Here is a 27,244-nt window from a genome sequence, read left to right on the forward strand (position 1 = left end):
CAGCGTTCCAAGTGAGATAGGGTGGGTGTTGATAAACATTCCTCTGAAAGACTGTTTGCCAAAGCCTTGTTGACTGGGAATAGACAGCAATTCACAGTCGTTTAAATAAAAGAGGTTTGGTCGGAATTAAGACTTTGCTTCATGTCTTCTAAGGAAGCCTAGGTCGGAACAGATTCTTGTAGAGAGTTTAAGCTTGCATTTCGTTTGAACTGCCTGATATCCCCAGCTCTTGACCATTTTTATATGCTGCACCCAGTAGTGAAATCCAAATTGTTTTACTATTGGTTCTATGGGTGTGGCTTGGTGGGCATGGCAGGGGAAAGATACTGCAAAATCCTCATTCCCTCCCCACTCTGGGGCCAGCCAGAGGTGGCATTTGCCGGTTCTCCGGACTATTCAAAATTTCCACTACCGGTTCTCCAGAACCTGTCAGAACCTGCTGGATTTCAATTTCAAAGTCAATCACCAAGCTTTCATGGCTAAGGCGGGACTAAAACTCCCAGTCTCCTGGTGGTTGGCCCAAAGTCACCCAGCCGGCTTGCATGGCTAAGGCGGGACTAGAACTCCCAGTCTCCTGGTGGTTGGCCCAAAGTCACCCAGCTGGCTTTCATAGCTAAGGCGAGACTAGAACTCCCAGTCTCCTGGTGGTTGGCCCAAAGTCACCCAGCTGGCTTTCATGGTTAAGGCGAGACTAGAACTCCAGTCTCCTGGTGGTTGACCCAAAGTCACCCAGCCAGCTTTCATGGCTAAGCCGGGACTAGAACTCTCAGTCTCCTGGTGGTTGACCCAAAGTCACCCAGCTGGCTTTCATGGCTAAGGCGGGACTAGAACTCCCAGTCTCCTGGTGGTTGGCCCAAAGTCACCCAGCTTGCTTTCATAGCTAAGGCGGGACTAGAACTCCCAGTCTCCTGGTGATTGGCCCAAAGTCACCCAGCCGGCTTTCATGGCTAAGGCGGGACTAGAACTCCCAGTCTCCTGGTGGTTGGCCCAAAGTCACCCAGCTGGCTTTCATGGCTAAGGTGGGACTAGAACTCCCAGTCTCCTGGTGATTTCCAGACAGTGAGAACAATTAACCAGCAGAACAGCTTGCTTCCAGAAGTTGTGGGTGCTCCATCGCTGGCGGTTTTTAAGAAGAGACCGGACAGCCATTTATCAGGAATAGTATAGGATCTCCTGCTTGAGCAGGGGTTGGACTAGAAGACCCCACGAGGTCCCTTCCTTCTTATTCTGTTATTCTCCCCCCCACACACACACCCATTTTGTTTTTCCTTCTCCTCTGAAGTATGACTTCATGCCCAGCTGATGCAACTTGACTCCTCATGGCCGTGGGGAAACACCATCCTCCTCTCCTCTCCAGTTAGATCCAGTGTGGTTTCAGGGGCCTCTGGTGGCTCAGCAGACTAAGTCTGTCTGTTATTAACACAGCTGCCTGCAATTACTGCAGGTTCTCATCCCACCAGGCCCAAGGTTGACTCAGCCTTCCATCCTTTATAAGGTAGGTAAAATGAGGACCCAGATTGTTGGGGGCAATAAAAAGTTGACTTTGTATATAATATACAAATAGGATGAAGACTATTGCTAACATAGTGTAAGCCGCCCTGAGTCTTCGGAGAAGGGCAGGATATAAATTCAAATTTTAAAAAAAAAGAAGAGACTTGTGAAAAAATATCCACCGGCCAGTTCACCTGTCTTCTGCAGCCCTGCTGGACATCAACTCCGCCAGAGTAATAGAATAGAATAGAATAGAATTTTTTATTGGCCAAGTGTGATTGGACACACAAGGAATTTGTCTTGGTGCATATGCTCTCAGTGTACATAAAAGAAAAGATACCTTCATCAAGGTACAACACTTACAACACAATTGATGATCAATATATCAATATAAATCATAAGGATTGCCATAATCATAAGGATAAATCATAAGGAGTGCAACTGTTCAAGGCAAGATAGTATCATCACCCTCAGAAATCATTTTGTAAATTGGCCAGATGTCTCTTTCGCCTAAATGGCGGGAAGATTTCCTTTAATTTTCTCAGGCAGTGGGGTGGGGGAGAGAGCAAGGCAAAGTGGAGGTGGCTAGTGTCGACAGCCCCACCCCCGCCTCCCTCCCTCCCCCCCCTCTGTCCCCCCCTCCCCCATTCGATCAGGCTGTCAGAGGGCTCCAACCTTTGATCACGGCGCGGTCGTCTCTCCGCCGCGCTTGGCAAGCCCAGATGTGGGTTTGATCAAAGGCAGCTGTTGCCTGGACTGTCCCCGGAGCCCACTCAGGCTCCAGCAGAGAAGGAAACCAGGAGGAAGGAAGGGTGATGGATGGAGAAGGACGCGGGTGGTGGGAAGGATCAGGCGGCTGTCTCTTCTCTAGGCTCCTTGGCTGTAGAGATGCCGGCTCCATGCTTATTTATTTACTTTGTCTGTCTGTCTATATCTCTCTCTTTCTCTCTCTTTCTCTCTCTCATCTCTCATCTATCTATCTCTCATCTATCTATCTATCTATCTATCTATCTATCTATCTATCTATCTATCTATCTATCATCTATCTCTATTTATTTCTATCAATCATCTATCATATATCATCTATCTATCTATCTATCTATCTATCTATCTATCTATCTATCTATCTATCATCATCTATCTATCTATCTATCTATCTATCTATCTATCTATCATCTATCTATCAATCATCTATCTATCTATCTATCTATCTATCTATCTATCTATCTATCTATCTATCTATCTATCTATCTATCTATCTATCTATCAATCTATCTATTTCTCTAGCTATTATCTATCTATCATCTATCTATCTATCTATCTATCTATCTATCTATCTATCTATCTATCTATCTATCTATCATTCTACTACCTACTACCTATTATCTATCTACTATTATCTATCTATTATCTATTTTCTATCATCTATCTTCTATCTATCTATCTATCTATCTATCTATCTATCTATCTATCTATCTATCTATCTATCTATCTATCTATCATATTTATATTGTATCCTGCCTTTGTTATTTTTACAAATAACTCAAGGGGTCAGACATGTTCAACATATGCCTTCCTCCTCCTATTTTCACCATAACAACAACCCTATGATGTGATTTGAGCTAAGAGAGAGGGACTAAGGCAAAGTCACCCAGCTGGCTTTCATGTGTAAGGCGGGACTAGAACTCCCAGTCTCCTGGTGATTGGCCCAAAGTCACCCAGCTGGCTTTCATGGCTAAGGCGGGACTAGAAATCCAAGTCTCCTGGTGATTGGCCCAAAGTCACCCAGCTGGCTTTCATGCGTAAGACAGGACTAGAACTCCCAGTCTCCTGGTGATTGGCCCAAAGTCACCCAGCTGGCTTTCATGGCTAAGGCAGGACTAGAACTCCCAGTCTCCTGGTGATTGGTCCAAAATCTCCCAGCTGGCTTTCATGCGTAAGACAGGACTAGAACTCATGATCGCCTGCTTTCTAAACTGGCACATTAACCAGTAGATCAAACGGGCTGTTATGGAATTGACTTTTGGATACTCCAGTTAGGCTAACTATCACCTGGCTACAAATATAGACAATGGTTAGAAAGTGGTTTTCTGCCTGGTAGTCAGTCCAGCCCTTGCTTTTCCTTGTGGTATAAACCAGAATGGAGCCATCATTCTGAGCATCCTTTGGGGAATCGAATGAGCACAGGAACTAGGTTTTCTTAAGCCGGGATAGAGTTTCATGTGCAGCGGGCCAGTCAGCCAAACTGTCATTTGGGGTGTTCGCCTGCCTCCAGGACATAATGGAAAACTTGTTTTGGGACATTCCCCCTTGAGAGAAAATTCCATTTTTAATGTCCCTTCCACTCCCCCATGCATATTTTTTGTGCATAACAAAATACATAACGAAACAAACAAAGAGGAGCAGCTGTCCCAAACTTCAGAGACATGTAAAAATCCCAGGGTCACATGACCCCCTTTTCTGACGGAGAAGAGAAGAGAAGAGAAGAGAAGAGAAGAGAAGGGGGAAGGGAAGAGAAGAGAAGAGAAGACAAGAGAAGACAGAAGGGATGGGAAGGGAAGGGAAGAGAAGGGAAGGGAAGAGGAAGAGGAAGAGGAAGAGAATAACAAGAGTTGGAAGGGACCTTGGAGGTCTTCTAGTCCAACCCCTTGCTTAGGCAGGAAACCCTACACCACTTCAGACAAATGGTTGTCCAATCTCTTCTTAAAAACTTCCAGTGATGAAGCACCCACAAATTCTGGAGGCAAGTTGTTCCACTGATCCATTGTTCTGTCAGGAAATTTCTCCTTAGGTCTAGGTTGCTTCTCTCCTTGATTAGTTTCTACCCGTTGCTTCTTTATCCTGCCCTCAGGTGCTTTGGAGAATACGTTGACCTCCCCTCTTCTTTGTGGTAACCCCTGAGATATTGGAACATGGCTATCGTGTCTCCCTTAATCCTTTTTCTCATTAAACTAGACATATCCAATTTAGAATTTAGAATAACAGAGTTGGAAGGGACCTTGGAGGTCTTCTAGTCCAACCCCCTGCTTAGGCAGGAAACCCTACTACACCCCTTCCGACAAATGGTTATCCAACATCTTGTTTAAAAACTTCCAGTGTTGGAACATTCACAACTTCTGGAGGCTAGTTGTTCCGCTGATTCATTGTTCTCACTGTCAGGAAATTTCTCCTTAGTTCTAAGTTGCTTCTCTCTTTGGTTAGTTTCCACCCATTGCTTCTTGTCCTGCCCTCAGGTGCTTTGGAGAATAGTTTGACTTCCCGACTGCCGAAGTCCAATGGGGAAGCCTGATGGACTTTGCAACCGTGTGACTAACTTTACAAAGGCATCCGATTCACTTAGCAACCGGTGGCAAGAAAATGTAGGATCCAATGTGGGGGGGGGGAGCAAGCTCACTTAACCACTGTCTTATTTAGCAATGGAAATTCGAGACTCATTTGGGGGGGGTGTCTTAAGGCGAGGACCACCTGTCATTTCCCTTCTTCTTCTCCCTGGGGGTGGAAAGGAAAGGACCTGGAGAAGGAGCCCATTGTCAGCAGTGATGGGTTTCAAAATTTTTTACTACCGGTTCTGTGGGTGTGGCTTGGTGGGCGTGGCAGAGGAAGGATACTGTAAAATCTCCATTCCCACCCTACTCCTCTGGTGGCTCAGACTGCTAAGACAGTCTGTTATTAACACAGCTGCTTGCAATTACTACAAGTTCAAGTCCCACCAGGCCCAAGGTTGACTCAGCCTTCCATCCTTTATAAGGGAGATAAAATGAGGACCCAGATTGTTGGGGGCAATAAGTTGACTTTGTATATAAATATACAAATAGGATGAAGACTATTGCTTGACATAGTGTAAGCCACCCTGAGTCTTCGGAGAAGGGCGGGATATAAATGCAAATAAATAAATAAATAAATAAATAAATAAATAAATAAATAAATAAATCCAGGGGAAGGATACTGTAAAATCTCCATTCCTACCCCACTCCAGGGGAAGGATACTCTAAAATCTCCATTCCTACCCCACTCCAGGGGAAGGATACTCTAAAATCGCCTTTCCCTCCCCAATCCACGGGAAGGTTACTGCAAAATCCCCATTTCTTCAGCTGGGACTCGGGAGGCAGAGAATAGATGGGGGACAGGGCCAGTCAGAATTTTTACAACCGGTTCTCCGAACTACTCAAAATTTCCGCTACCGGTTCTCCAGAACTGGTCAGAACCTGTTGAAACTCCACCTCTGATTGTCAGCATTCAGCGTCCCTTCCCCCCTCGACTCCTAAATCATGGCTTAATAATCTGATGCTCCAGACTGGTTTGGCCACCACCCCCCCTCGATCACCCGCTGCGCCCATCGGCAGGAGACCAGCCAAAGAGGCTTTGCGTCTTTTAGTCTCTTGTCTACCCTGTCAGAATCCAGTCGCGGGGCTGCAGGCATCCCATAATATTATTTCCTCGCCAGGTGACCTCTGCTCCCTTGGGTTTTGCCATCGTATGTCCAGCTCATTGGATAAAGGAAGGCCCTTAATGCCACTTGGCAGGTTGATCTGAATGGCTGGGACGGGTGGGAGAAAGACTCTTGTTAGGTAGCATTAGCCGGCTCCAGCCCTTCCCACCACCGTCCTGCCTGCCCGCCGGTTTGCTTCTTTTTCTTCTTTTTCCTTTTTTTTTTTTAATAAAATTTTTTTTTGTTCAGTTTAGCCGTGAGCTGAGGGCTTGCCTGCCTCACAATAGGGACCTCTGGGCGGCAAAACCGAAGGTTCAAATTGAAAAGACGCAGCAAGACAATTAGTCAAATAAAAATAAAACCAATGGGGAAACCCCAAGGAGGGAAAAAAATGGGAAACTGCTCTAGGTTCATAATCCAGAAGAAGGAAATGGAGACAAAAGGAGGAGGAGGAGGAGGAAGAGGAAGGAGGAGGAGGAGGTGGTGGTGGAGGAAGAGGTGGACGAGGAGGAGGAGGAGGACGATGAGCACAAGCATAATTGGTCATAAGTCAAGGACTACCTATAAACCATGGCTGAATAAAAATAAGGAGAAGGAGGATGGGACATAAGCATAATTGATCATAAGTCAAGGACTACCTATAAACCATGGCTGAACAAAAGTAAGAGGAGGAGGAGGAGGAGGAGGAGGAGGAGGAGGAGGAGGAGGAGGAGGAGGAGGAGGAGGAAGCACAAACATAATTGGTCATAAGTCAAGGACTTATGACCTACAAAACAATGGCTGAACAAAAATAAGAAGGAGGAGGGGGTGTAAGCATAATTGGTCATAAGTCGAGGACTAGCTATAAATCATGATTGAACAAAAGTAAGGCTTATTGTGAATCCACTCAGTAAGTCCCTGTTTCTTGTTGCGTCTCAGGAGGAAAAAAACCCCCAAAACTCTAATTTTTTTTCTTAATACTTCTACTCTTAAGATCCTATCTAAGTAGCGATTCCCGGGCGAGCTAGTTGGAGATTGTTCCGGTCCTCTGCCGCCACCTGCTGACCATTCTCAGAAGCATTGAATTCAACTCGAGCTGGCTGTGCGCATGCCTGGAACAAGTGTTTTCCACAGGACAAAGAGGAAGACGGAGATACAGACAACCCTATTGCCGGTTCTCGTTTGAACCCGTTTAACGCTTCCAAAGAACTTAGGTAGATGAAGACCAAAGCACCTGAGGGTAGAACAAGAAGCAATGGGTGGAAACTGGTCAAAGAAAGAAGCAACTTAGAACTAAGGAGAAATTTCCTGACAGTTAGAACAATTAATAAGTGGAACGACTTGCCTTCAGAAGTTGTGAATGCTCCAACACTGGAAATTTTTAAGAAAATGTTGGATAACCATCTGACTGAGATGGTGTAGGGTTTCCTGCCTGGGCAGGGGGTTGGACTAGAAGGCCTCCAAGGTCCCTTTCAACTCTGATGTTATGTTATGTTATGTTAAGGTAGAATCAGGAGGTAGAAAGACACAGAATGGAATAGAAAAAACAGAGTTGGAAGGGACCTTGGAGGCCTTCTAGTCCAACCCCCTGCCCAGGCAGGAAACCCTACACCATCTCAGTCAGATGGTTATCCAACATTTTCTTAAAAATTTCCAGTGTTGGAGCATTCACAACTTCTGGTGGCAAGTCGTTCCACTGATTCATTGTCCTCGCTGTCAGGAAATCTCTCCTTAGTTCTAGATTGCTTCTCCCCTTGATTATTTTTCATCATCCGTTGCTTCTTTGTCCTGCCTTCAGGTACTTTAAAGAATAGCTTGATTCTTTGTGGCAACACTGATTTTTACCTTTCTAAACTGCAGAGAAAACGGTTGAAATCCTATGTATGCGCGAGGGGGGGGGGAAAGAGAGAGAAAGAGAGTGGCCCTCCACTCAAACTTTTTTCATTCCCCTCGTTGAGAACCGGAAGAACTGATAAAATCTCATCTCTCTCTCTCCCTCTTTGGAGATATACCAGCACCCGGACTCTTTGAACAGCTACGCAGAGAGGCGTTTCGCCTAACGCGCAGGCGCAGAACAAAAGTCAGTCACATGATCGCTCGGCCCGGGCAAAATGGCGGCGCCCATGCGGACGCGTGTTTAGCGGGCTCGTATTTTTTTTCCCCCTTCGAGCGGCCGCCTCTGAGGCCAGAATGTCGCGGCTGATTGTGAAGAATCTGCCCAACGGGGTGAGAAAGGCGGGCCGAAGGGGGTTGCGAGGGTGGGATGTAGAACTCGTGGCTTCTTTGCTGTTTCCTGTTGCATCTGGAGAGCCAATTATAGCTTGGATGGCTGCAGGTGCATGTACCGAATGGCCAGCTGGGTGCAGGAGTTCAGGTATCAAGAGGCCAGAAACTGGGAGACTGGGAATTATAGTCCTGCCTTCAGTATCAAAGTCGGCTGGGTGACTGTGGGTCAATAAATAGGAGACTGGGAGTTCTAGTCCTGTGTGTGAAAGCCCGCTGGGTGACTGTGGGCCAATCAAGTAGGAGACTGGGAGTTCTAGTCCTGCCTTCAGTATGAAAGCCGGCTGAGTGACTTTGGGCCAATCCCTAGGAGACTGGGAGTTCTAATCCTGTGTGTGAAAGCCGGCTGGGTGACTATGGGCCAATAAATAGGAGACTGGGAGTTCTAATCCTGTGTGTGAAAGCCGGCTGGGTGACTATGGGCCAATCAACTAGGAGACTGGGAGTTCTATTCCTGCCTTCAGTATGAAAGCCAGCTGAGTGACTTTGGGCCAGTCACTAGGAGACTAGGAGTTATAGTCCTGCCTGATGTGAGGCGATTCACATCAGCCTTCTTAGCTCTGCTTGGATGATTTGATCGTCACTGCTTCTCCTACAGATCAAGGAAGAACGCTTTCGCCACCTCTTTGCCGCTTTTGGGACGCTGACCGATTGCTGCTTGAAATTCACCAAGGATGGCAAATTCCGCAAATTTGGGTTTATTGGCTTTCAGTCGGAAGAAGATGCCAAAACCGCCCGGTCTCATTTCAACAAAAGCTTCATAGACACGTCCAGAGTCACGGTGAGCCAAATCTGTGCTTTTGAATTTGTTTAGCCTCTGTGAAGCAAAGGGGAGGTGACCTATCACCCATCTCCTCCCACTTTTGACTGTATGACTGCAACCTTGTTGCTTGTATCCTTACGATTTATATCGACTGTATCCTAATACGATTTGATTGCTTATTTGGACCCTATGACTATCGTTAAGTGTTGTGCCTTGTGATTCTTAGCGAATGTATCTTATATTTTTATGGGCACTGAGAGCATATGCACCAAAGACAAATTCCTTGTGTGTCCAATCACACTTGGCCAATAAAGAATTCTATTCTATTCTATTCTATTCTTTATTTTTTTTATTTCTTTTTGTCACAACAGTATACATAAACAATTGTCATAGATAAAACAACATATCTTGAAGAAAATATATATATATATATATATATAAGTAAAAAAATATGCATCAACTATATTAATTTGATATAATGAAGAGAACAATAGGACAGGCAAAAGTAGGCACTTTTGTGCTCTTATGCACGCCCCTTATAGTCTATTCCATTCCATTCCATTCCATTCCTATTCCTATTCCTATTCCTATTCCTATTCTGTTCTGTGAAATTGGTCCAGAAATTCTGGACGTTTTCAGGCTGTTGGAAGTTTTCCAGAAATTTAAGGTACAAAATAGGTTCGCTAATCCTTCCCAAGGTTCAAGCACATTGTTAATGCTTAGTCTTTTTATTCAGAAACTTCAGGGAATTCAGTTCATCACTCTCTTTGATTTTAAGGCAGATGACACCATCTAGTGTCTTCTGTATAAATTCACTTTCACAAAACAAGAGTGAGGATAGCTTTGGGTGAGCTTACTGTTTTACTTTAAAAAAAATTTTTTTTGCTTCTCATCCAAGAAGTTCTAATTCTTCTTCAGTTAGAAATGAAGAAGCTTCATGGATGAGAAGCAAAACATTTTCAGGGGGAGGAAAAAAAACCCCAAGAAAGTCCTATTGTCTTTTGAACAGTACCTTTCCACAATCATAGATGGTGGGCTTATAAATAGATCTTTTTTCCCCCCCAGGTTGAAGTATGTAAGTCTTTTGGGGATCCATCAAAGCCTAAAGCTTGGAGCAAACATTCAAGTAAGCCCCAGCTGTTAAAGGAAACCTCTAAAAAACCCACAAAGAATTCAGACCACGTGGAAAAGAAACAAGTAAGAAAAAGATTTTTTTCCCTCCTTCAAGCTTTATCACATGTCAAATTGCCTTTAGATGAAGACTCTCAGCTATTCTATTCTCTTGTTTCTTTCTCAAGCTAGTCACTTTTAAGTTCATTTTAACTTTTCCTTTTACACGGGGTATATAATGTTTTATTAAAAAAAAAATTTCTTTTTGTTTCCTAGGATGGAGCAAAGAAGAAAAACAAAGCAGGACAACTGAAAGAGGTAAATCCGAATCAAGGAGGATAGAGATGCCATGAGAAGCAAAAGAGTGACGTTTGTCACCATTGGAATTAAGCAGGTTTTTTTTTGTTTTTTTTTGTTTTTTTACAAAAAAACCACACAGGCATTTTAGAATAGAATAGAATAACAGAGTTGGAAGGGACCTTGGAGGTCTTCTAGTCCAACCCCTGCTTAGGCAGGAAAACCCTACACCACTTCAGACAAATGATGTTTTGTGAGTTACTGAATTTGTAACATCACTTTCCTTTGCTCTTTAAGATTGCTAGTGTATCATTTTTCTCCTTGAATGGGTTATGGCCTGATTTGGTGACTTTTTTTAATATGCTACTTTTTATTTTGCTTTTACTTTCGCAACTTTTATTCTTCTGTTTGTTTACTTTATTGCTTAACTTTCTATGTCACGATATTCCTTGCATTGCAAAAAAAAAAGGTAGGAAAAAAATGCTTGTTATTTGTTTTATTTGCCTACTGCTGAGTCAAGAAGATTAGCAATTACAGGAGTGGCCAAAATTGTGGGAAGCTTTTGGGAAAAGTGTATTTTCTCAAACTAGCTAATAGCACGACTTTTTTTGTAGTAGTACTACCATAAAATTATATATCAATGGAAAGATAATTTAATCAAGAATGGAATGCAATCACTTTTAGGAAGGATTTGCTATTAGAATAGCAGTTACAATATAAAGAAGAAAAGTGAAACATGTAGAAAAAGCGAGATATACAAAAATTATTACGATAGAAAAAACGAGATATGCAAAAATGATCACCATGTCAGTTAATACTTAGTTGGGTAACCTTTAGCATGAATTACGGCCTTACAACGTCTTTCCATGGAGTGAACCAAGTCTTTTAGTTCTCCGGCTGTTCTCATGTGAAACCAAGATTGAATGATGGCTTCTATTAACTGGGTTTTATTTCTGGGTCATTTCTGACTAAGAAGTTTCTTTAGTCGGCTCCATCGATTTTCAATTGGGCTAAGGTCTGGGATATTCCCAAGCAGTGGAATAGAATTATCTTGAAACTCCAAAAAAAAGAAAAAAACAAACAAACAGTGTTATTAGCCATCAAACCTCAAAAATACACTTTTCCCCAAAAGGTTTCCACAATTTTGGCCACTACTGTAATTAGTAACACATTAGCAATTAACATTAGCCACATTAATTTAACCTTCTCCAAGATTTGTGGCAGTGATGGAGATTTTTTGGAATCCCGTGAGATCCTTCAGGTTTTTTTTTTCCTCATGTCCTTAAAATAACTACATCCTGAAATAAAGGGGTATTGTTTATTTATTTGATTTATTTGTTTTGTCACACAGTATATATAAGCATAAGCATGAAATAACTATATAATATATAAGCATATATATAAGCATGAGTATATAATAACTATATTAATTGGATATAACGAAAGGAAACAATAGGACAGGAACGGTAGGCACGCTTGTGCTCTTATGCACACCCCTTACAGACCTCTTAGGAATGGGGTGAGGTCAATAGTAGACAGTTTTTGGTTGAAGCTTTGGGGATTTTGGGAAGAGACCACAGAGTCAGGTAGTGTATTTCAGGCATTAACAACTCTGTTACTGAAGTCATATTTTCTGCAATCAAGATTGGAGCGGTTAACATTAAGCTTAAATCTATTGTATGCTCATGTATTGTTGCAATTGAAGCTGAAGTAGTCTTCGACAGGAAGGATATTGTAATAGATGATTCTATGAGTTAAACTCAGGTCATGTCGAAGGCGGCAGAGTTCTAAGTTTTCTAAATTCAAGATTTCAAGTCTGGTGGCATAAGGTATTTTGTTGTATTCAGAGGAGTGGAGAACCCTTCTTGTAAAATATTTCTGGACACTTTCAGTTGTATTGATGTCAGAAATGTGGTATGGGTTCCAGACAGTCGAGCTGTTTTCAAGAATTGGTCTAGCAATTTCAAACTTTGCCCTTGGTGAAGGACATAATATTGAATGACTTCTTTTAACCACGATCCTTTCTAACCACGATCCTATCCTTGCTCAGCTGGAAGGAGAACCAGCGTTTCAAGACTTCTTGGCAGTCCATCAGAAACGGTCCCAGGTTGCAACTTGGTCCAACGACACAAAAGCGGAGGAACGTGCTGAGGTGGTTGAAGATTATCTGAACTTCGATTCCGATGAGGGCTCGAGCGAGGAGATGGATGCGGCGGTTGCGCCAAGTAATGGAGCCATTCTGTTTTTGGTGGAAGTTTGACCAATAATTTCCAGAGCGTTTGTCCCAAAGGTCCTTTTTCCAGGACTTTTGTGGTATTTTTCTTTGAAAACATTTTGCTTCTCACTCAGAAAGCTTCTTCGATTCTAACTCTTCTTCGGCTAGAACTGAAGAATCTTCTTGTAGGAGAAACGAAACTTTTTCAAAGGAATAAAAAACCCCAAGCAAGTCCAGTTGCTTTTTGGAAAAGCAATCTTTGGTACAATCAGTGGTTGAGAATCTCCATAGACGTACTATATTTTTCGGAGTATAAGACGCACTTTTTTCCCTCCTAAAAGAGGCTGAAAATTTGGGTGTGTCTTATACTCCGAATGGAGCTTTTTTGAAGCTTTTTTTCAGTCCTAATGAGACGCTAGCGAGTGAAGTTATCTCCGTGCTAAGCTTTTTTTTAGTGAAGCGATCTTCCGTGCTTTGCCTGCTCCCTCCGACTCTCAGCTGTGAAGTTTTTTTCCAGCCCTAACAAGGCACTAGCGAGTGAAGCAATCTCCGTGGTTTGCCTGCTTTTCTCATTGCTTCTCTCTCCAAAGATCAGTTGTGCTTTAGAAGCTGTTTTTTTTATCCCCAAGCAGGGGATAAAAAACAGCAAACTAATGTGCAGAAACTGACCAGATGTGAACAGCAAACTAATGTGCAGAAAATCCCTGGTAGACGGATTTTTTTTTCCCTATTTTCCTCCCCAAAAACTAAGCTGCGTCATATACTCCGGTGCGTCTTATACTCCGAAAAATACAGTACTTCCAGAGCATTGGTCTTCTTTTCAAAGTTTGGGGGGCTCTCGGCTTTGTGCTGCAGGGAAAGCCAAGGTCAGAACACTTGCTGATGCGCTGTTCTTCTCCACCACCCCAGGGAAGGGCGAAAGCTCTCCGAGCAAGGAGCTCTCCGACATGGATTATTTGCGATCCAAAGTGGTGAAGGGGGACGAATCCTCACCTTCGTCGGCAGAGGAGAGCGAGGCCGAGGAGATGGACAGTGAGGCATCTGATGGAGGAGGAGAAGAGGTGGAAGAGAAGACCAGCCTCAAGCCAAGTGCTGCTTCTAACAGCAAGACCAGACTGACCGGAAAAGTCAATGTCCAGAATCTCACTGAGGACACCAAGGGTACCAAAATGACATCACAGGTATGTCCTGTCCGAGCTTGTTGCGGAAATCACATCCAGAAAGCAAGCACAGGTAACCGATTCAGCAGGATCCATTAACTTCTCTTTATATACATAATAACACATACAATACCAACAGCAGAGTCTTACAGTGTGGTAGAGAGTTACCAGCAAAAAACACAGGCAGAGGAGAGAACAGCAGAGATTAGTTTCAGTTTCAGTTTCCATTCAGAGAGCAGACTAGTTTCAGTTTCAGACAAATACAGACAAAAAGAACCACCACTATACAGGGCAGTTAAGCTAAGACTAAGCCACGCCCAGGTTCCTCCCTGTCTCCTTGTTGCTCACACAGCAAATTCTGTTTCAGTTTCCAAACAGTCCCCATTGGCTGACCTGTTACCATGTCTATTCCAGTCTATGAATATTCATACTCTGACACCTCCCAACGATGGAAACAGTCTCCAGGGTCTTCGATCCAGTTCTTCACTTTCCCCAAATTTTAGATGTTTGAATGCATCTTTATCTATTGAAGCATGCACAGGTAGCCCTGGACTTACAACAGTTCCATTTAGCGACCACTCAAAGTTACAACGGCGCTGAAAAAAGGGACATGACCGTTTTTCACCCTTATGACCATTGCAGAACACACACGCACCCCCCCCCCCATGGTCACGAGATCAAAATCAACTGGTTCATATTTATGACCATTGCGGTGTCCCAGGGTGTGTGTGTCACGTGATCCCCTTTTGTGACCTCCTGGCCAGTAAAGTCAGATTCGCCGAACCGCCATGCCTCTCACTTTACAACTGCCGTGATTCGCTTAACGGCCGCAACAAGAAAGGTGGTAAAATGGGACCCAACTTGTAACAATTGTCTTGCTGAGCCACAAAAAAAAAACGTGGGTTCCATTTTTTGGGGTCGTAAGTCGAGGACTGCTTGCATGTCATCAACCAGAAGAATGATATATTCAATTGTTCGGTTTAGCAGAAGGCCGTTTCTGACGCTACAGTTGTTGAAATGCTCCGGTTAGAAATAAAACGCAAGATGTTTTTTGTATTTCTTACTTTAGGAAAACGGATCGGTCGTTGCCGGTGAGCCCACTACGGCATTCACAGTGAAAATGCGGGGGGCCCCATTTAATGTCACAGAGGTAAGTAAGGCCACTTTCTAACTCACCTAAGTCCTGTGTGCAGGGGTGGGCTTCAAAATTTTTAGCAAGGGGTTCTTTGCCCGATAGCTGGGGGGAGGGGAGGGGCTTAGATGGCCGCCTGCACCAAGGCGGTGTATGTGTGTGTGTTTTTGCCCTCCCTGGGCTCTGGAGGCTTTTCTTGAGTTTTCGGGAGGGCGAAAACAGCCTCCCCAAGCTCCAGAAGCCCTCTGGAGTCTGGAAATGGGCCCGTTTCAGGCCTTCCCGAACTTCCAGTAGGCCCGTTTTTCGCCCTCTCTGACCCTCTGCGCACGCCCTCCACTTACCTGCATCCAAAACGGGCCGCATGGGGATTCCTGGGAGGGGCTGAGCAGGTTGGGTGTTGTGAGCTAGGCCCAAGTAGTTATTATCAGACACAATCAGCCCTAAACAAACATATTTTATTAGAACAGCTGAGAATTACTTCATTCTCAGCTTAGTCCAAATTAATTCCAAAACAAAGTCCTTCAGAAAAAGTCCTTCGGCCTTATCACAAACCTTTGTCTCCTTTGGCACCCTGCACTTTTTGGGAAAACTGTATTTTTGAGGTTTGATGGCTAATAACACCACTTTTGGAGTTTCAAGATAATCCTATTCCACTGCTGGAATGGCCTGGGAATAGCCCAGACCTTCACCCAATGGAAAATTCTATGGAGCCAATTAAAGAACCTTGTTAGTCAGAAGCGATCCAGCAATAAAACTCAGTTAATAGACGCCATCCTTCAATATTATAATAGCTGGAGAACTAAAAGACTTGGTTGACTCCATGAGAAGACGTTGTAAGGCCGTAATTCATGCTTATGCAACTAAGTATTAACTGACATGGTAATCATTTTTGTATATCTCATTTTTTTTAATTTACATTTATATCCCGCCCTTCTCCGAAGACTCAGGGCGGCTTACACTATGTTAACAATAGTCTTCATTCTATTTGTATATTTATATACAAAGTCAACTTATTGCCCCCCAACAATCTGGGTCCTCATTTTACCTACCTTATAAAGGATGGAAGGCTGAGTCAACCTTGGGCCTGGTGGGACTAGAACCTGCAGTAATTGCAGGTAGCTGCTGTTAATAACAGTCTGCGTTAGCAGTCTGAGCCACAGAGGCTCACTTTTATGGTGATCATTTTTGTATATCTCGTGTTTTCTACGTGTTTCACTTATCTTCTTTCTCCTATAACTGCTATTCTAATTGCAAATCCTTCATAAAAGTTATTGAATTACATTCCTGATTGAATTATCTTTCCATTGATATATAATTTTGTGGTACTACTCCCCCCCCCACAAAAAAGTGATGTTATTAGTTTTAGAAAATACACTTTTCCCAAAAGGTTCCCACAATTTTGGCTACTACTGTAGGTAAATTAAATCCTTGACCATGAGGACCATCAGTGAAACCGGCAGGCTGTCAGAAGTTGCGGGTGCTCCATCGCTGGAGGTTTCTTAGAAGAGATTGGACGACCCTTTGTCAGGGATAGTATAGGATCTCCTGCTTGAGTAGGGTGTGGGACTAGAAGACCTCCAAGGTCCCTTTCCAGCGCTATGATTCTATGTTCTGAACCCGAGTTTTGTATCATGTGCAAACCAACCAACCAATATTGGAGGACTTCCTTGCAGATCACGGCGTCACGAAGCGGGGATGTGGGTTGGCTCTAGAACTGTGACGGCGAACCTATGGCATGCGTGCCACAGGTACCACGCAGGGCCATATCAGTCGGCACGCGAGCTCAGCTGCAGCGCACATGCGCGCTCTGGCCAGCTGATTTTGGGGCCTTCTGGGCCCACTGGAAGTCAGGAAAAAGGATGTTTCTGGCCTCCAAAGGTTGGGGAAGGCTGTTTTCGCCCTCCCCGGGCTCCTAGAAAGGCTCTGGAGCCCAGGGAGAGCGAATAACTGGTCCACCGGGCCATCACGTGCCAAAAGAAGAGGGAGTGCGGGGGTGGGGGGGGTCGTGCGTGCATGCGCAGGGGGGCAGGGTGCATAGAATTATGGGTGTGGGCATGCGCACATGCGACCCCGCCCCCCACTCCTCCCGCTTTTGGCACGCAATGGCAAAAAAGTCAGCCATCACTCCTCAAGAACTAACCGCCTTTTTCATGCTTGTCTGCCTTTTATGGACGCAGCAAAACGTGAAGGAGTTTTTTGTGCCACTTTGTCCCCTGGCAATCCGGATTGCAAGGAACGCACACGGGAACAAGACAGGTAATTAATAGGTATTTTGTCATTTATGCTCTTAGCTAGACTGTTTCTTACCTTTTGTTTGTTAAAGAGTGCTTTGCACAGGTCAGAGGTGGTATATCTATCACCTTGCCTTGTTTATGCTGCTTGCTCATGAACTTCCGGCAAAGCCAAAAAGAGAATATTTTGGTGGAACGCCAAAAATGAGAAATCTGTAATAAGTAGAATACTTTAGAGGGAGTGGGCTGACACTGGACCATCGCACTGCATCTTTTGTTTAAGATCACTTAGAGCATCGTTTTTCAAACTTGGCGACTTGTTAAGACACGTGGACGTCAAATCCCAGAATTCCCCAGTCCATTGTACTTATTCTGGGATTCTGAATAAAATTGCAGCTTTATTATTTAGCATTATTGCACACTTAACAATAGCGTCGTACAGCTTCCTATATAATCCCATCTTGGAGTAGGTTACAGTTTTATCTTCCTTCCTTCCTTCCTTCCTTCCTTCCTTCCTTCCTTCCTTCCTTCCTTCCTTCTCCCCTTTCCTTTCCTTTCTTTTCCTTTCCTTTTCTCTTTTTTCCTTTCCTCTTTCCTTTCCTTTCCTTCCTTTCCTTTCCTTCTTTCCCACTCCCTCCCATTCCCATCTCGTTCCTCCCTCTCTCCCTCCCATTCCTATTTCCTTCCTTCCTTCCTTCTTCCCTCCCTCCAATCTCCTTCCTTCTTTTCTTTCCTCCTTTCCTTTCCCCTTTCCTTTCCTTTCCTTTCCTTTTTTTTCCTTTCCTTTAATTCTTTCCCCCTCCCTGCCTCCCATTCCCATCTCCTTCCTTCCTTCCTTCCTTCCTTCCTTCCTTTTAAATTTGCTTGTATATTTTTTATTACTCTAATGTGTAGGGCTGTGTATCTATATGTTAAGGGCTCCATTGCATAATCAATTCAAGACCAAAACCTGTATCATAAATGATGCAGTCTTCCACAGGTGTTTGTGCGTTTGTGTGTGTGTGTGTACGACTCTGGGTGAAAAAGGAAAACAATTTTATGCTTGCAATAATGTTGTCCTCTTAAACTGTAATTCAAATGGATAGCATACTGTTTCCTTTTTTTCTCTGTTTCCTCCTTTTCTCTGTTTCCAGTTCTCTAAATAATTAGAATATCAATAATTTCGAATTCCACAGGCTACGTATTTGTCGATTTTAACACGGAGGAAGAACAACAGAAAGCCCTAAAGAGGGATCGAGAATACATGGGTGAGTCTCCTGATTTTTTTGGATTAGGGAAAAATTATTCGGGCTAAGTGACTTTTTCCCCCGAAGGATGCCCCAATTAAATCATAAGTCTTGAGCCAAGACTTTCAAAAGAAATCCATTTATTTATTAGGAGCTTCATGTCTGGCACGCTCCCAAGTGAAGCCAGCTCTGACCCTACTTAATTTATGCTCCAATTATGACCCTGTTTCCCCCCCTGGGTGTGTCATCAATCACATTCACCAACGGAGCAATTTTGCAGGTTGTAGAGGTCACTCCCCTCCAGCTGCTGTAGGTAACCCTGGGATACAGCCTTGAGAGAGAGAAGCATGGAATGTGCATCTGTCTTTGGCTGCTGTGCCGTTGCACCGGTTTCCCATTCCCCCCCTCCTCCCACCCCGGCCTATGGCAACTTGAGAGCAGTCCACGGATGCTTTGCGAGTTGACACTGGCATTTTAAGCACACGTTTAAGACATAACACGCAAAACCTCTAAGCATACATACGGTACTATAGGGGTACATTTTTTGTTAGGGAAGTAAAAATTTGCCTGTTTTCAGGATGACCATCTCGGGGGAACCCCTGCCCCTGTTTACCAATTATTGGGGGGCTTTATCTTGGCATTTAGAATAGAATAGAATAGAATAGAATAGAATAGAATAGAATAGAAAAGAAAAGAAAAGAAAAGAAAAGAAAAGAAAAGAAAAGAAAAGAAAAGAAATAGACTGGACTGGACTGGACTGGACTGGACTGGACTGGACTGGATTGGACTGGACTGGACTGGACTGGACTAGAATAGAAATATAGACTAGACTAGACTAGACTAGACTAGACTAGACTAGACTAGAATAGAATAGAATAGAATAGAATAGAAATAGACTGGACTGGACTGGACTGGACTGGACTGGACTGGACTGGACTGGACTGGAATAGAATAGAAATAGACTAGACTAGACTAGACTAGACTAGAACAGACTAGATTAGAATAGAATAGAATAAAATAGAATAGAATAGAATAGAATCATAGAAAGACTAGATTAGACTAGACTAGAATAGAATAGAATAGAAATAGACTAGACTAGACTAGACTAGAATAGAATAGAATAGAATAGAAATAGACTAGATTAGACTAGAATAGAATAGAATCATAGAAAGACTAGACTAGAATAGAATAGAATAGACTAGACTAGACTAGAATAGACTAGACTAGAATAGACTAGAATAGAAATAGACTAGACTAGACTAGAATAGAATAGAATAGAATAGAAATAACAAACTAGACTAGACTAGACTAGACTCGCATAGCATTGCATAGAATAGAATTTTTTATTGGCCAAGTGTGATTGCACACACAAGGAATTTGTCTTGGTGCATATGCTTGGTGCATTTTGGAAAGGATTGGCATTGATACGTTCTCAGAGAAATGGTTGCAACGGTGTCTTTGGCCGGATTTTTCCAAAGATGGTTTAATGCTTTTTCTGAGATATAGGTAGTCCTCAACTTACAACGGTTCATGTAACGACCTTTTGAAGTTACAACGGCACTGAAAAAAAGTTGACTTCTGACCGTTTCCCCACACTTACGGCCATCTCAGCATCCCCACGGTTACGTGGTCAAAATTCAGACGCTGACTCATAATTACGACGGTTGCGGCGTCCAGGGGGTCACGTGGTCCCTCTCTTGCGACCTTCTGACGAGCAGTGTGAACGGGAAAGCCCGATTCACTTAACAACCATTGTCGCTCACTTTTAACAGCTGCAGGGACTCGCTCAACAACTGTGGGAAGGAAGGTCGTAAAATGGGGAAAAACTCACTTCACCGATGCCTCGCAACTTAGCAACAGGAAATTTGGGGCTTGATGGCGGTCGCAAGTCGAGGGCTTAATCTGCGTTCTGCATTTCACCTGGCAGGCGGTCGGTACATTGAGCTGTTTCCAGAAGAGAAGAGCGCTAAGGGGAAGCCCTCTGAGAAGGGATCCGGCCAGATCTGGCAAAGGACCAAAAAAGAAGATGAGGAAGAAGAAGATCTTTCGGAATCCGGAAGGCTCTTCGTGAGGAACCTTCCTTACACCTGCACTGAAGAGGAATTGGAGGCCATCTTTGCCAAACACGGTAAATTGTCCTGCTGTTTTGCGGGGCTTGGAGCCTCTTTTTCCAAAAGGTTGTTCCCGAAAACTGGAAAGATCCTCTTCAAGATTTCAACATAGCTTAGGAACTGTTGTGGTCCGCTAGCAGCCTGCGGAGCTGGCAGCGGAGTCAGACAGTGAGGAGGCTGGGGGGGAACATGGGCCAGTCCTGGAGTCTGGGGAAGGCCCGGACGAGGGCTCTGCGTTGGAGGCAGAGATGGGGCCAGGGCCATCTGGGAGCGACGCACGGACTCCGGAGCCTCCAGAGTCAGACAGCAGAGAGGTAGAGGAACAGGAGGAGCCTGTTCCTAGCGCGCGCATGCGCGGAGCTGCCAGAAGGGCAAGAACGGTTAAAACAAAAGGGACGACTCAGGAGTAAGGCCTGGAGATGATTGGCCCCTCCCATAAGACTTAAAAGAGGAGCAAAGGCACGTGGGCCCTTTGCAGGAAAGCAACGTTGTTAATTCTGTTCCCAGTCGGCATCTCTGTTTGATTCTGAACTCTGTGTGGCTTTGCCAAGTAGGTCTTTGGCAGCATGTCAAGGGAGATAAAGGTGGCTGATTATCCTGAAGGACTTCTCTCGAAGGACTTTTTGCAAGTAATTGGGACTCAGCTGTGAATGAACATAATTCATTGCAATAGAAGAGGTTTTAATGACTTAGGAAGCCTAGATCACAACAGCAACTTTGGACCGCGGTGCTCATTGGTTGAGGATTTTATTACTGAGCCAAGTAACATCAGTGCCTCTTCCTCCTCCTCCTCTTTTTCCTTCTTTTTCTCCTTCTCCTTCTCCTCCTCTCCTCCTCCTCCTTTTCTTCTTCTTCTTCTTCTTCTTCTTCTTCTTCTTCTTCTTCTTCTTCTTCTTCTTCTTCTTCTTCTTCTTCTTCTTCTCCTTATCTCCTCTTCTTCCTTCTTTTTCTCCTCCTCCTTCTCCTCCTCTTCTTCTTCTTCTCCTTCTCCTTCTCCTTCTCCTTCTCCTTCTCTTCCTCCCTGCCACCTCATTCCATTCTAGCATTAATGATGTCACCTAGTTTGGTAATGAAACAACAGCAAGAAAGCAACCAACTGCTCTATCAAAACTGTTATAGTCTGATGTTGCCTTCTTCCCATGTAGATCTTCTCCAAATGACCTTTTTCCAAATGAATCTGTTATTCCGCCCACAGGGCCTCTCTCCGAGATCCACTTCCCTATTGATGGTCTGACCAAGAGGCCCAAAGGCTTTGCGTTTGTTACCTACATGTTTCCTGAGCATGCTGTGAAGGCCTTCGCAGAAGTGGATGGACAGGTTTTCCAGGTACAAACTGATTGTTGGATGTCTCTATGCCGCAGATCTTACCCGGCTGCCCGCCCCCCCAGACACTGGGAGTCAGACAGAGGATGAACTGGGCAGTTAAAGATTCTTTCTTGGGTTCCCCGTATATTGAAAACTGACTTTGGGGCTCCACTGAGGGACCAGTGTAAATGCTTATATTATAATAGCATTTTTTTAATGGGATGAGGACCAGGTTCAACTTATAAGTTTCCTTTGCAGTACAAGTAGTTTTTATGGGTGAACGAGGGTGAAGATAACTCCTCCATCATAGTTCCCAGAGGATATGTCTTATGGTGCTTTGATTTGGCAAGATTCAGTCTATAGGCAAAGAGCAATAAAGAAAACTGCGCAGAAGCTGGCAAGATTCAGTCTATAGGCAAGGAACAATAAAGAAAACTGTGTAGAAGCTGGCAAGATTCAGTCTGTAAGCAAAGAGCAATAAAGAAAACTGCGCAGAAGCTGGCAAGATTCAGTCTGTAGGCAAGGAGCAATAAAAGAAAATTGCTTAGAAGAACCTCAGCGTGTCTTTCTTAGGTTTTGGATCCTGACAGTTGCAGAGATTCTCCAAGATTTAGGGATCCAAGATAACTTTGGGCCTTCCCACTCGTTCCGTTTCCAGGATCGAAATTTCAAATTTTCTCTTTTTTCTCTTAGGGCCGAATGTTGCACGTGTTGCCTTCAACCATCAAGAAGGAAGAAGTGGAGAGTTCCGATGCTGCAGGGTCGTCTTCGTACAAGAAGCAAAAGGCCTCAAAAGATAAAGCAAACAGCTTGAGGTTTGTGCCTTCCCAGGTTATCTTCCTCTCTCTCTCTCTCTCTCTCTCTCTCTTTGTTTATATCAAGAGTTTTCATATAATAAACAGAAAACAAATAAAAAAGTGAGGAAAAATATACCATAAAAGAGTAAGAAAAGAGAAAAAAAATCCTAAAGGAATATTTAAACGACTTCTGATCTTTCTTTTCAGCAGATAATTACAATCTTATCGTCCGTCCTCTCTTTAAAATGTTTTGCAAATCTCCTGGCTTCAGATCCGTAAATCATCAGTTCATTTTTGACGAATCATACAGCAAAAAATTCCGCACGAGGGCTCTTTCCGGATTTGTTCTTGTGGATCGTTCTCTGACTAGGTGGCTCAGCGGCTAAGACGCTGTGCTTGTTGGATCAGAAAGGCCGGCAGTTCGGGCATTTCGAATCCCTAGTACAGGTCTCCTGCGTGAGCAGGGGGTTGGGCTAGGTGACCTCCAAGGTCCCTTCCAACTCTTACTGTTAAACCAAGCAACAAGAACAAATCTTGAAAAGTCTGGAAACCTTTACATGGACTTTTCGCTTGAACCAAGACCCAAATTGCCTTCTTGGTTCTCGGACCAAGAACAGAACGCTTCAGCCATTTCTGCAAATTGTTGACACGTTCGCAAATCCGTTCCTTCACTCTGGGAACGTTATTCTTCCAGTCCTCCCAAACAGCGGAACTCACAATGTTTGTCCTCCACCCAGCTCTCACAACTGGAACACCCTCTTCATGGGAACGAATGCCGTGGCAGACGCTGTGGCGCACAAATACAACGCGACCAAGAGTCAAGTGCTGGATCACGTGAGTTCTTTTGTTTTTTGGGTTGTTGTTGTTGTTGTTGTTGTTTTTGTCGTGGTTTGTTTGTTTGAAGCTCAGGTTCTGCCCTTCGAATAGAATCTTCGGCCAGGAAATTCAGGCCGAAAGTTTTTTTGTTTCCCCACATTCAATATTTTTTAAACCTGGCAATTTGTACCCTATGACTAACATTAAGTGTTGTACCTTCTTGACGAATGTATCTTGTCTTTTGATGTACACTGAGAGCTTATGCCCCAAAGACAAATTCCTTGTGTGTCCAATCACACTTGGCCAATAAAAATTCTATTCTGTTCTATTCTATTCTATTCTATTCTATTCTATTCTATTCTATTCTATTCTATTCTATTCTAATCTTTCCTATTCCATTCCATTCCATTCCATATTTTCTATTCTATTCCATTCCATTCCATTCCATTCTATTCTATTCTATTCTTTCCTATTCTAATTTTCCTATTCTATTCTTTCCTATTCTATTCCATTCCATTCTTTCCTATTCCATTCCGTTCCACTCCACTCCACTTCACTCCATTCCATTCCATTCCATTCCATTCTCTCCTATTCCATTCCACTCCACTCCGTTCCGTTCCATTCCATTCCATTCCATTCCATTCCATTCCATTCCATTCCATTCTATTCTATTCTATTCTATTCTATTCTATTCTTTCCCAATCCATTCCATACCATACCATTCCATACCATACCATACCATTTCTTATCATTCCATTCTATTAAGATAGGTGGCTCCCTGGGAAATGACAGGTGACTCTCGTCTTACGATTTAGCAATCGTTTGAAGTTAAAGGTAGCCCTCGAGTTACGACCACAATAGAGGACAAAATGCCTCTTATTGAAAGCCTCCAGTGATGAAGCTCCCATAATTTCTGAAGGCAACTTCTGATCCATTGGTTGATTGTTCTCATTGTCAGAAACTTCCTCCTTATTTCCAGGTTGAATCTCTCCTTCATCAGTTTCCATCTGTTATTCCTTGTCTGGCCTTCGGGTGCTTTGGAAAATAGCTTGACCCCCTTCCTCCTCTGTGTGGCAGCCCCTCAAATATTGGAAGACTGCTATCCTGTCTCCCCTGGTCCTTCTCTTCCCTAGACTAGCCATGCCCAGTTCCTGCAACCGTTCTTCATATGTTTTAGCCTCCAGTCCCCTCATCATCCTGGTTGCTCTTCTCTGCACTCTTTCTAGAGTCTCCACATCTTATTTTTTTTTTTTAATAGTGCGGTGGCCAAAACTGGATGCCTCTTACTTCCTTTTTCTCTTGGCAGGAAGGCAAGGGCAGCGTGGCGGTGAGAGTGGCGCTGGGGGAAACAGAGCTTGTGCAAAACGTGCGCAGGTTCCTGCTTGACAATGGAGTCAGTCTGGATTCTTTCAGCCAGGTGAGTTCGAACCCCCTCATTCCTTCTCGCTAAATCTGCAACGGTCACAAAAAGCGATCGAAGCCGTCGGAATAGAGTATTTGATCGAGCGTGGGTTTTTTTTGTTTTTGTCTTTTTGTTAAAAAGCGTTCCTGCGGTTTTGAAGCTCCTTACCTGTAGGAAGCGAGCTTCTCCGCCTTTTTTGGCATCCACGTGGGAAAAGCAAAAGCGGATTCGTGATTTATGGTTTTTGAGGATTTAGAAAGAATGGATTAGAGAGAGGAAAGAACGTGATGTAACTTTGGAGACAGGTCAAAAACGTACAAAATATATACAAAATATATCTGTGCCTATACCTGCTGTGAAGAATAAGGCACTTTCTATTTTTTTTTCTTACTATTCCCCCCCCCCCCGGGTTTTTTACTTTCGCCTTTTTTCTTTCTGTCCAGTTTCTTACTTTTTCTGTTGTGAACTAAGGAAGGAAGGAAGGGGGGGAGGGAGGGGGATTGAGAGAGGGGGGAGGGAGGAAGGAAGTAGGGAAGAAAGAGAGAGAAAGAAAGAAAGAGAAAGAAAGAAAGAAAGAAAGAAAGAAAGAAGGAAGGAAGGAAGAAAAAGAAAGAAAGAAGAAAAGAAAAAGAGAGAAAAAGGAGAGGTGGAAGGGGATTGGGAGAGGGAGGGACAGAGGAAGGAGAGAAGGAAGGAAGGAAGAGGGATTGACGGAGGGGGGAGGGAGGAAGGAAGCAGGGAAGGAAGAGAAAGAAAGAAAGAAAGGGAAGGAAGAAGGAAGGAAGAAAAGAAAAAGAGAGAAAAAGGGAGGGAGGAAGGGGATTGAGAGGGGGGACAGAGGAAGGAAGGAAGGAAGGAAGGAAGAGGGAGGGGGAGGGAGGAAGGAAGGAAGCAGGGAAGGAAGAGAAAGAAAGAAAGAAGGGGAGGGAGGAAGGAAGGAAGAAAAAAAGAGAAAAAGTGGAGAGGGAGGGAGGGAGGGAGGGCGATTGAGAGAGGGAGGGATGGAGGAAGGAGGGAAGAAAGAAAGAGGGGGAGAAAGAGGGAGCTTTGCAACGCAGCCTCTCCTTCCTTTCTTCCAGGCGGCTGGAGAACGGAGCAAGACGGTGATTTTGGTGAAGAACCTGCCTGCCGGCACGAAGGCGGAGGAGCTGGAGGAAGTCTTTGGGCCTTTCGGTAGCCTGGGGCGAGTCCTGCTGCCCGAAGGAGGAGTGACAGCCATCGTGGAGTTCCTGGAACCCACCGAAGCCAAAAAGGCATTCACCAAGTTGGCCTACTCCAAGGTGGGCCTCAAGTGGTGACAGGCAGGCCCGGTGATTGGGTCCCAGTTATTCTGGAGGGTGCAAGGATAGCCTGCCCCAGTGATGGCTAACCTTTTTGCCGTCGCATGCCAAAAGCAGGGGGGAGCAACAGAGGGGTCACACGTGCACGTGCCCACACCCATAATTCAATGCGCCCCCCCTTCCCCCCCGCGCATGCGTGCTCAACCTCCCGCACTCCCCCAGCTTTTGGCATGCGATGGCACACGGTGGTCCTAGTAAGCCTGTTTTTCGCCCCTCTCCAGAGGCTTTCTTGGAGCCTGAGGAGAGCAAAAGCGGTCTCCCCTCACCGGAGGCCTTTGGAGGCTGGAAACAGACCGTTTCCCGAATTCCGGTGCAACCGGAAGGCCCATTTTGCACCCGTCCCAGGCTCCAGAGACTTTCTTGGAGCCTGGGGAGGGTGAAAACAGCTTTCCCCACCCACCACTGGAGGCTCTCCAGAGGCCGGAAATAAATTCCGTTTAGTCTAGTCTAGTCTAGTCTAGTCTAGTCTAGTCTAGTCTAGTCTATATTCTATTCTATTCTAGTCTATATTCTATTCTATTCTCTATTCTATTCTTTTCTGTATTCTCCTATTCTATTCCATTCCATTCCATTCCATTCCTATTTAATTCCATCCCTCCCCTCCCCTCCCCTCCCACTCCAGTGTTTCTCAACCTTGACAGCTTGAAGACGTGTGGACTTCAACTCCCAGAATTCCCCAGCCAGCCTGGGAATTCTGGGAGTTGAAGCCCGCACATCTTCAAGCGGCCAAGTTTGAGAAACCCCGTCCCACCCCACTTTTCAGCATTAATTGGCTCCCTGCCTTAAACAAACGTTGTTGTTTTTTTGTTTAGTTTTTTTAATCCTTGCACTGATTTGTATCAAATATTATTTTCCCCTTGCTTCCTCATTTTAACTTCTTTGCGCTGGTTTTCTTCTTCCTTGCACAGTTCCAGCATATCCCTCTCTACCTCGAATGGGCGCCCATGGGGGTCTTTTCTGGTCCTGGGAGAAAAATGTCAGAGGTCGAAGAGCAAAAGGAAGGCGAGGAACAAACCCAGAGAGGTATGTTTGGGGAGGGGGTGGGGCTGTGGCAGTTGAGTAGAATTGCTTCCACGTTTCCATTGCGCTTGGATCAGATAAGAGGGAGCAAAGCCCATGGCTGCATAACGGACCGAGAAAGGAACCCTGCCTAGTTT

General features: G+C 44.4%; 1 protein-coding gene across 7 annotated transcripts in view; it reads left to right on the plus strand.

Moving 5' to 3' along the window:
• Positions 1–7,985: 7,985 nt before the first annotated feature.
• Positions 7,986–27,244, plus strand: part of RBM19 (RNA binding motif protein 19) — a 190,598-nt gene continuing 171,339 nt past the window's right edge. For 5 of the 7 annotated variants that reach the window (XM_058158301.1, XM_058158300.1, XM_058158303.1 and 2 more), the window contains exons 1-16: positions 7,986–8,125; positions 8,781–8,963; positions 10,011–10,142; positions 10,332–10,373; positions 12,403–12,577; positions 13,477–13,748; positions 14,797–14,877; positions 17,037–17,115; positions 18,266–18,337; positions 20,244–20,444; positions 21,623–21,753; positions 22,426–22,547; positions 23,267–23,363; positions 24,652–24,762; positions 25,827–26,027; positions 26,996–27,110. In XM_058158301.1, the coding sequence (XP_058014284.1) occupies positions 8,090–8,125; positions 8,781–8,963; positions 10,011–10,142; positions 10,332–10,373; positions 12,403–12,577; positions 13,477–13,748; positions 14,797–14,877; positions 17,037–17,115; positions 18,266–18,337; positions 20,244–20,444; positions 21,623–21,753; positions 22,426–22,547; positions 23,267–23,363; positions 24,652–24,762; positions 25,827–26,027; positions 26,996–27,110 (2,050 nt within the window). In that variant the 5' untranslated portion in view covers positions 7,986–8,089. The remainder of the gene's footprint in view (positions 8,126–8,780; positions 8,964–10,010; positions 10,143–10,331; positions 10,374–12,402; positions 12,578–13,476; positions 13,749–14,796; positions 14,878–17,036; positions 17,116–18,265; positions 18,338–20,243; positions 20,445–21,622; positions 21,754–22,425; positions 22,548–23,266; positions 23,364–24,651; positions 24,763–25,826; positions 26,028–26,995; positions 27,111–27,244) is intronic. The other 2 variants (XM_058158304.1, XM_058158305.1) reach the window with 2 other exon arrangements.

The sequence above is a fragment of the Ahaetulla prasina genome, chromosome 15 (genome assembly GCF_028640845.1).
Source record: "Ahaetulla prasina isolate Xishuangbanna chromosome 15, ASM2864084v1, whole genome shotgun sequence".
NCBI classification, from domain to species: Eukaryota; Metazoa; Chordata; class Lepidosauria; order Squamata; family Colubridae; genus Ahaetulla; species Ahaetulla prasina.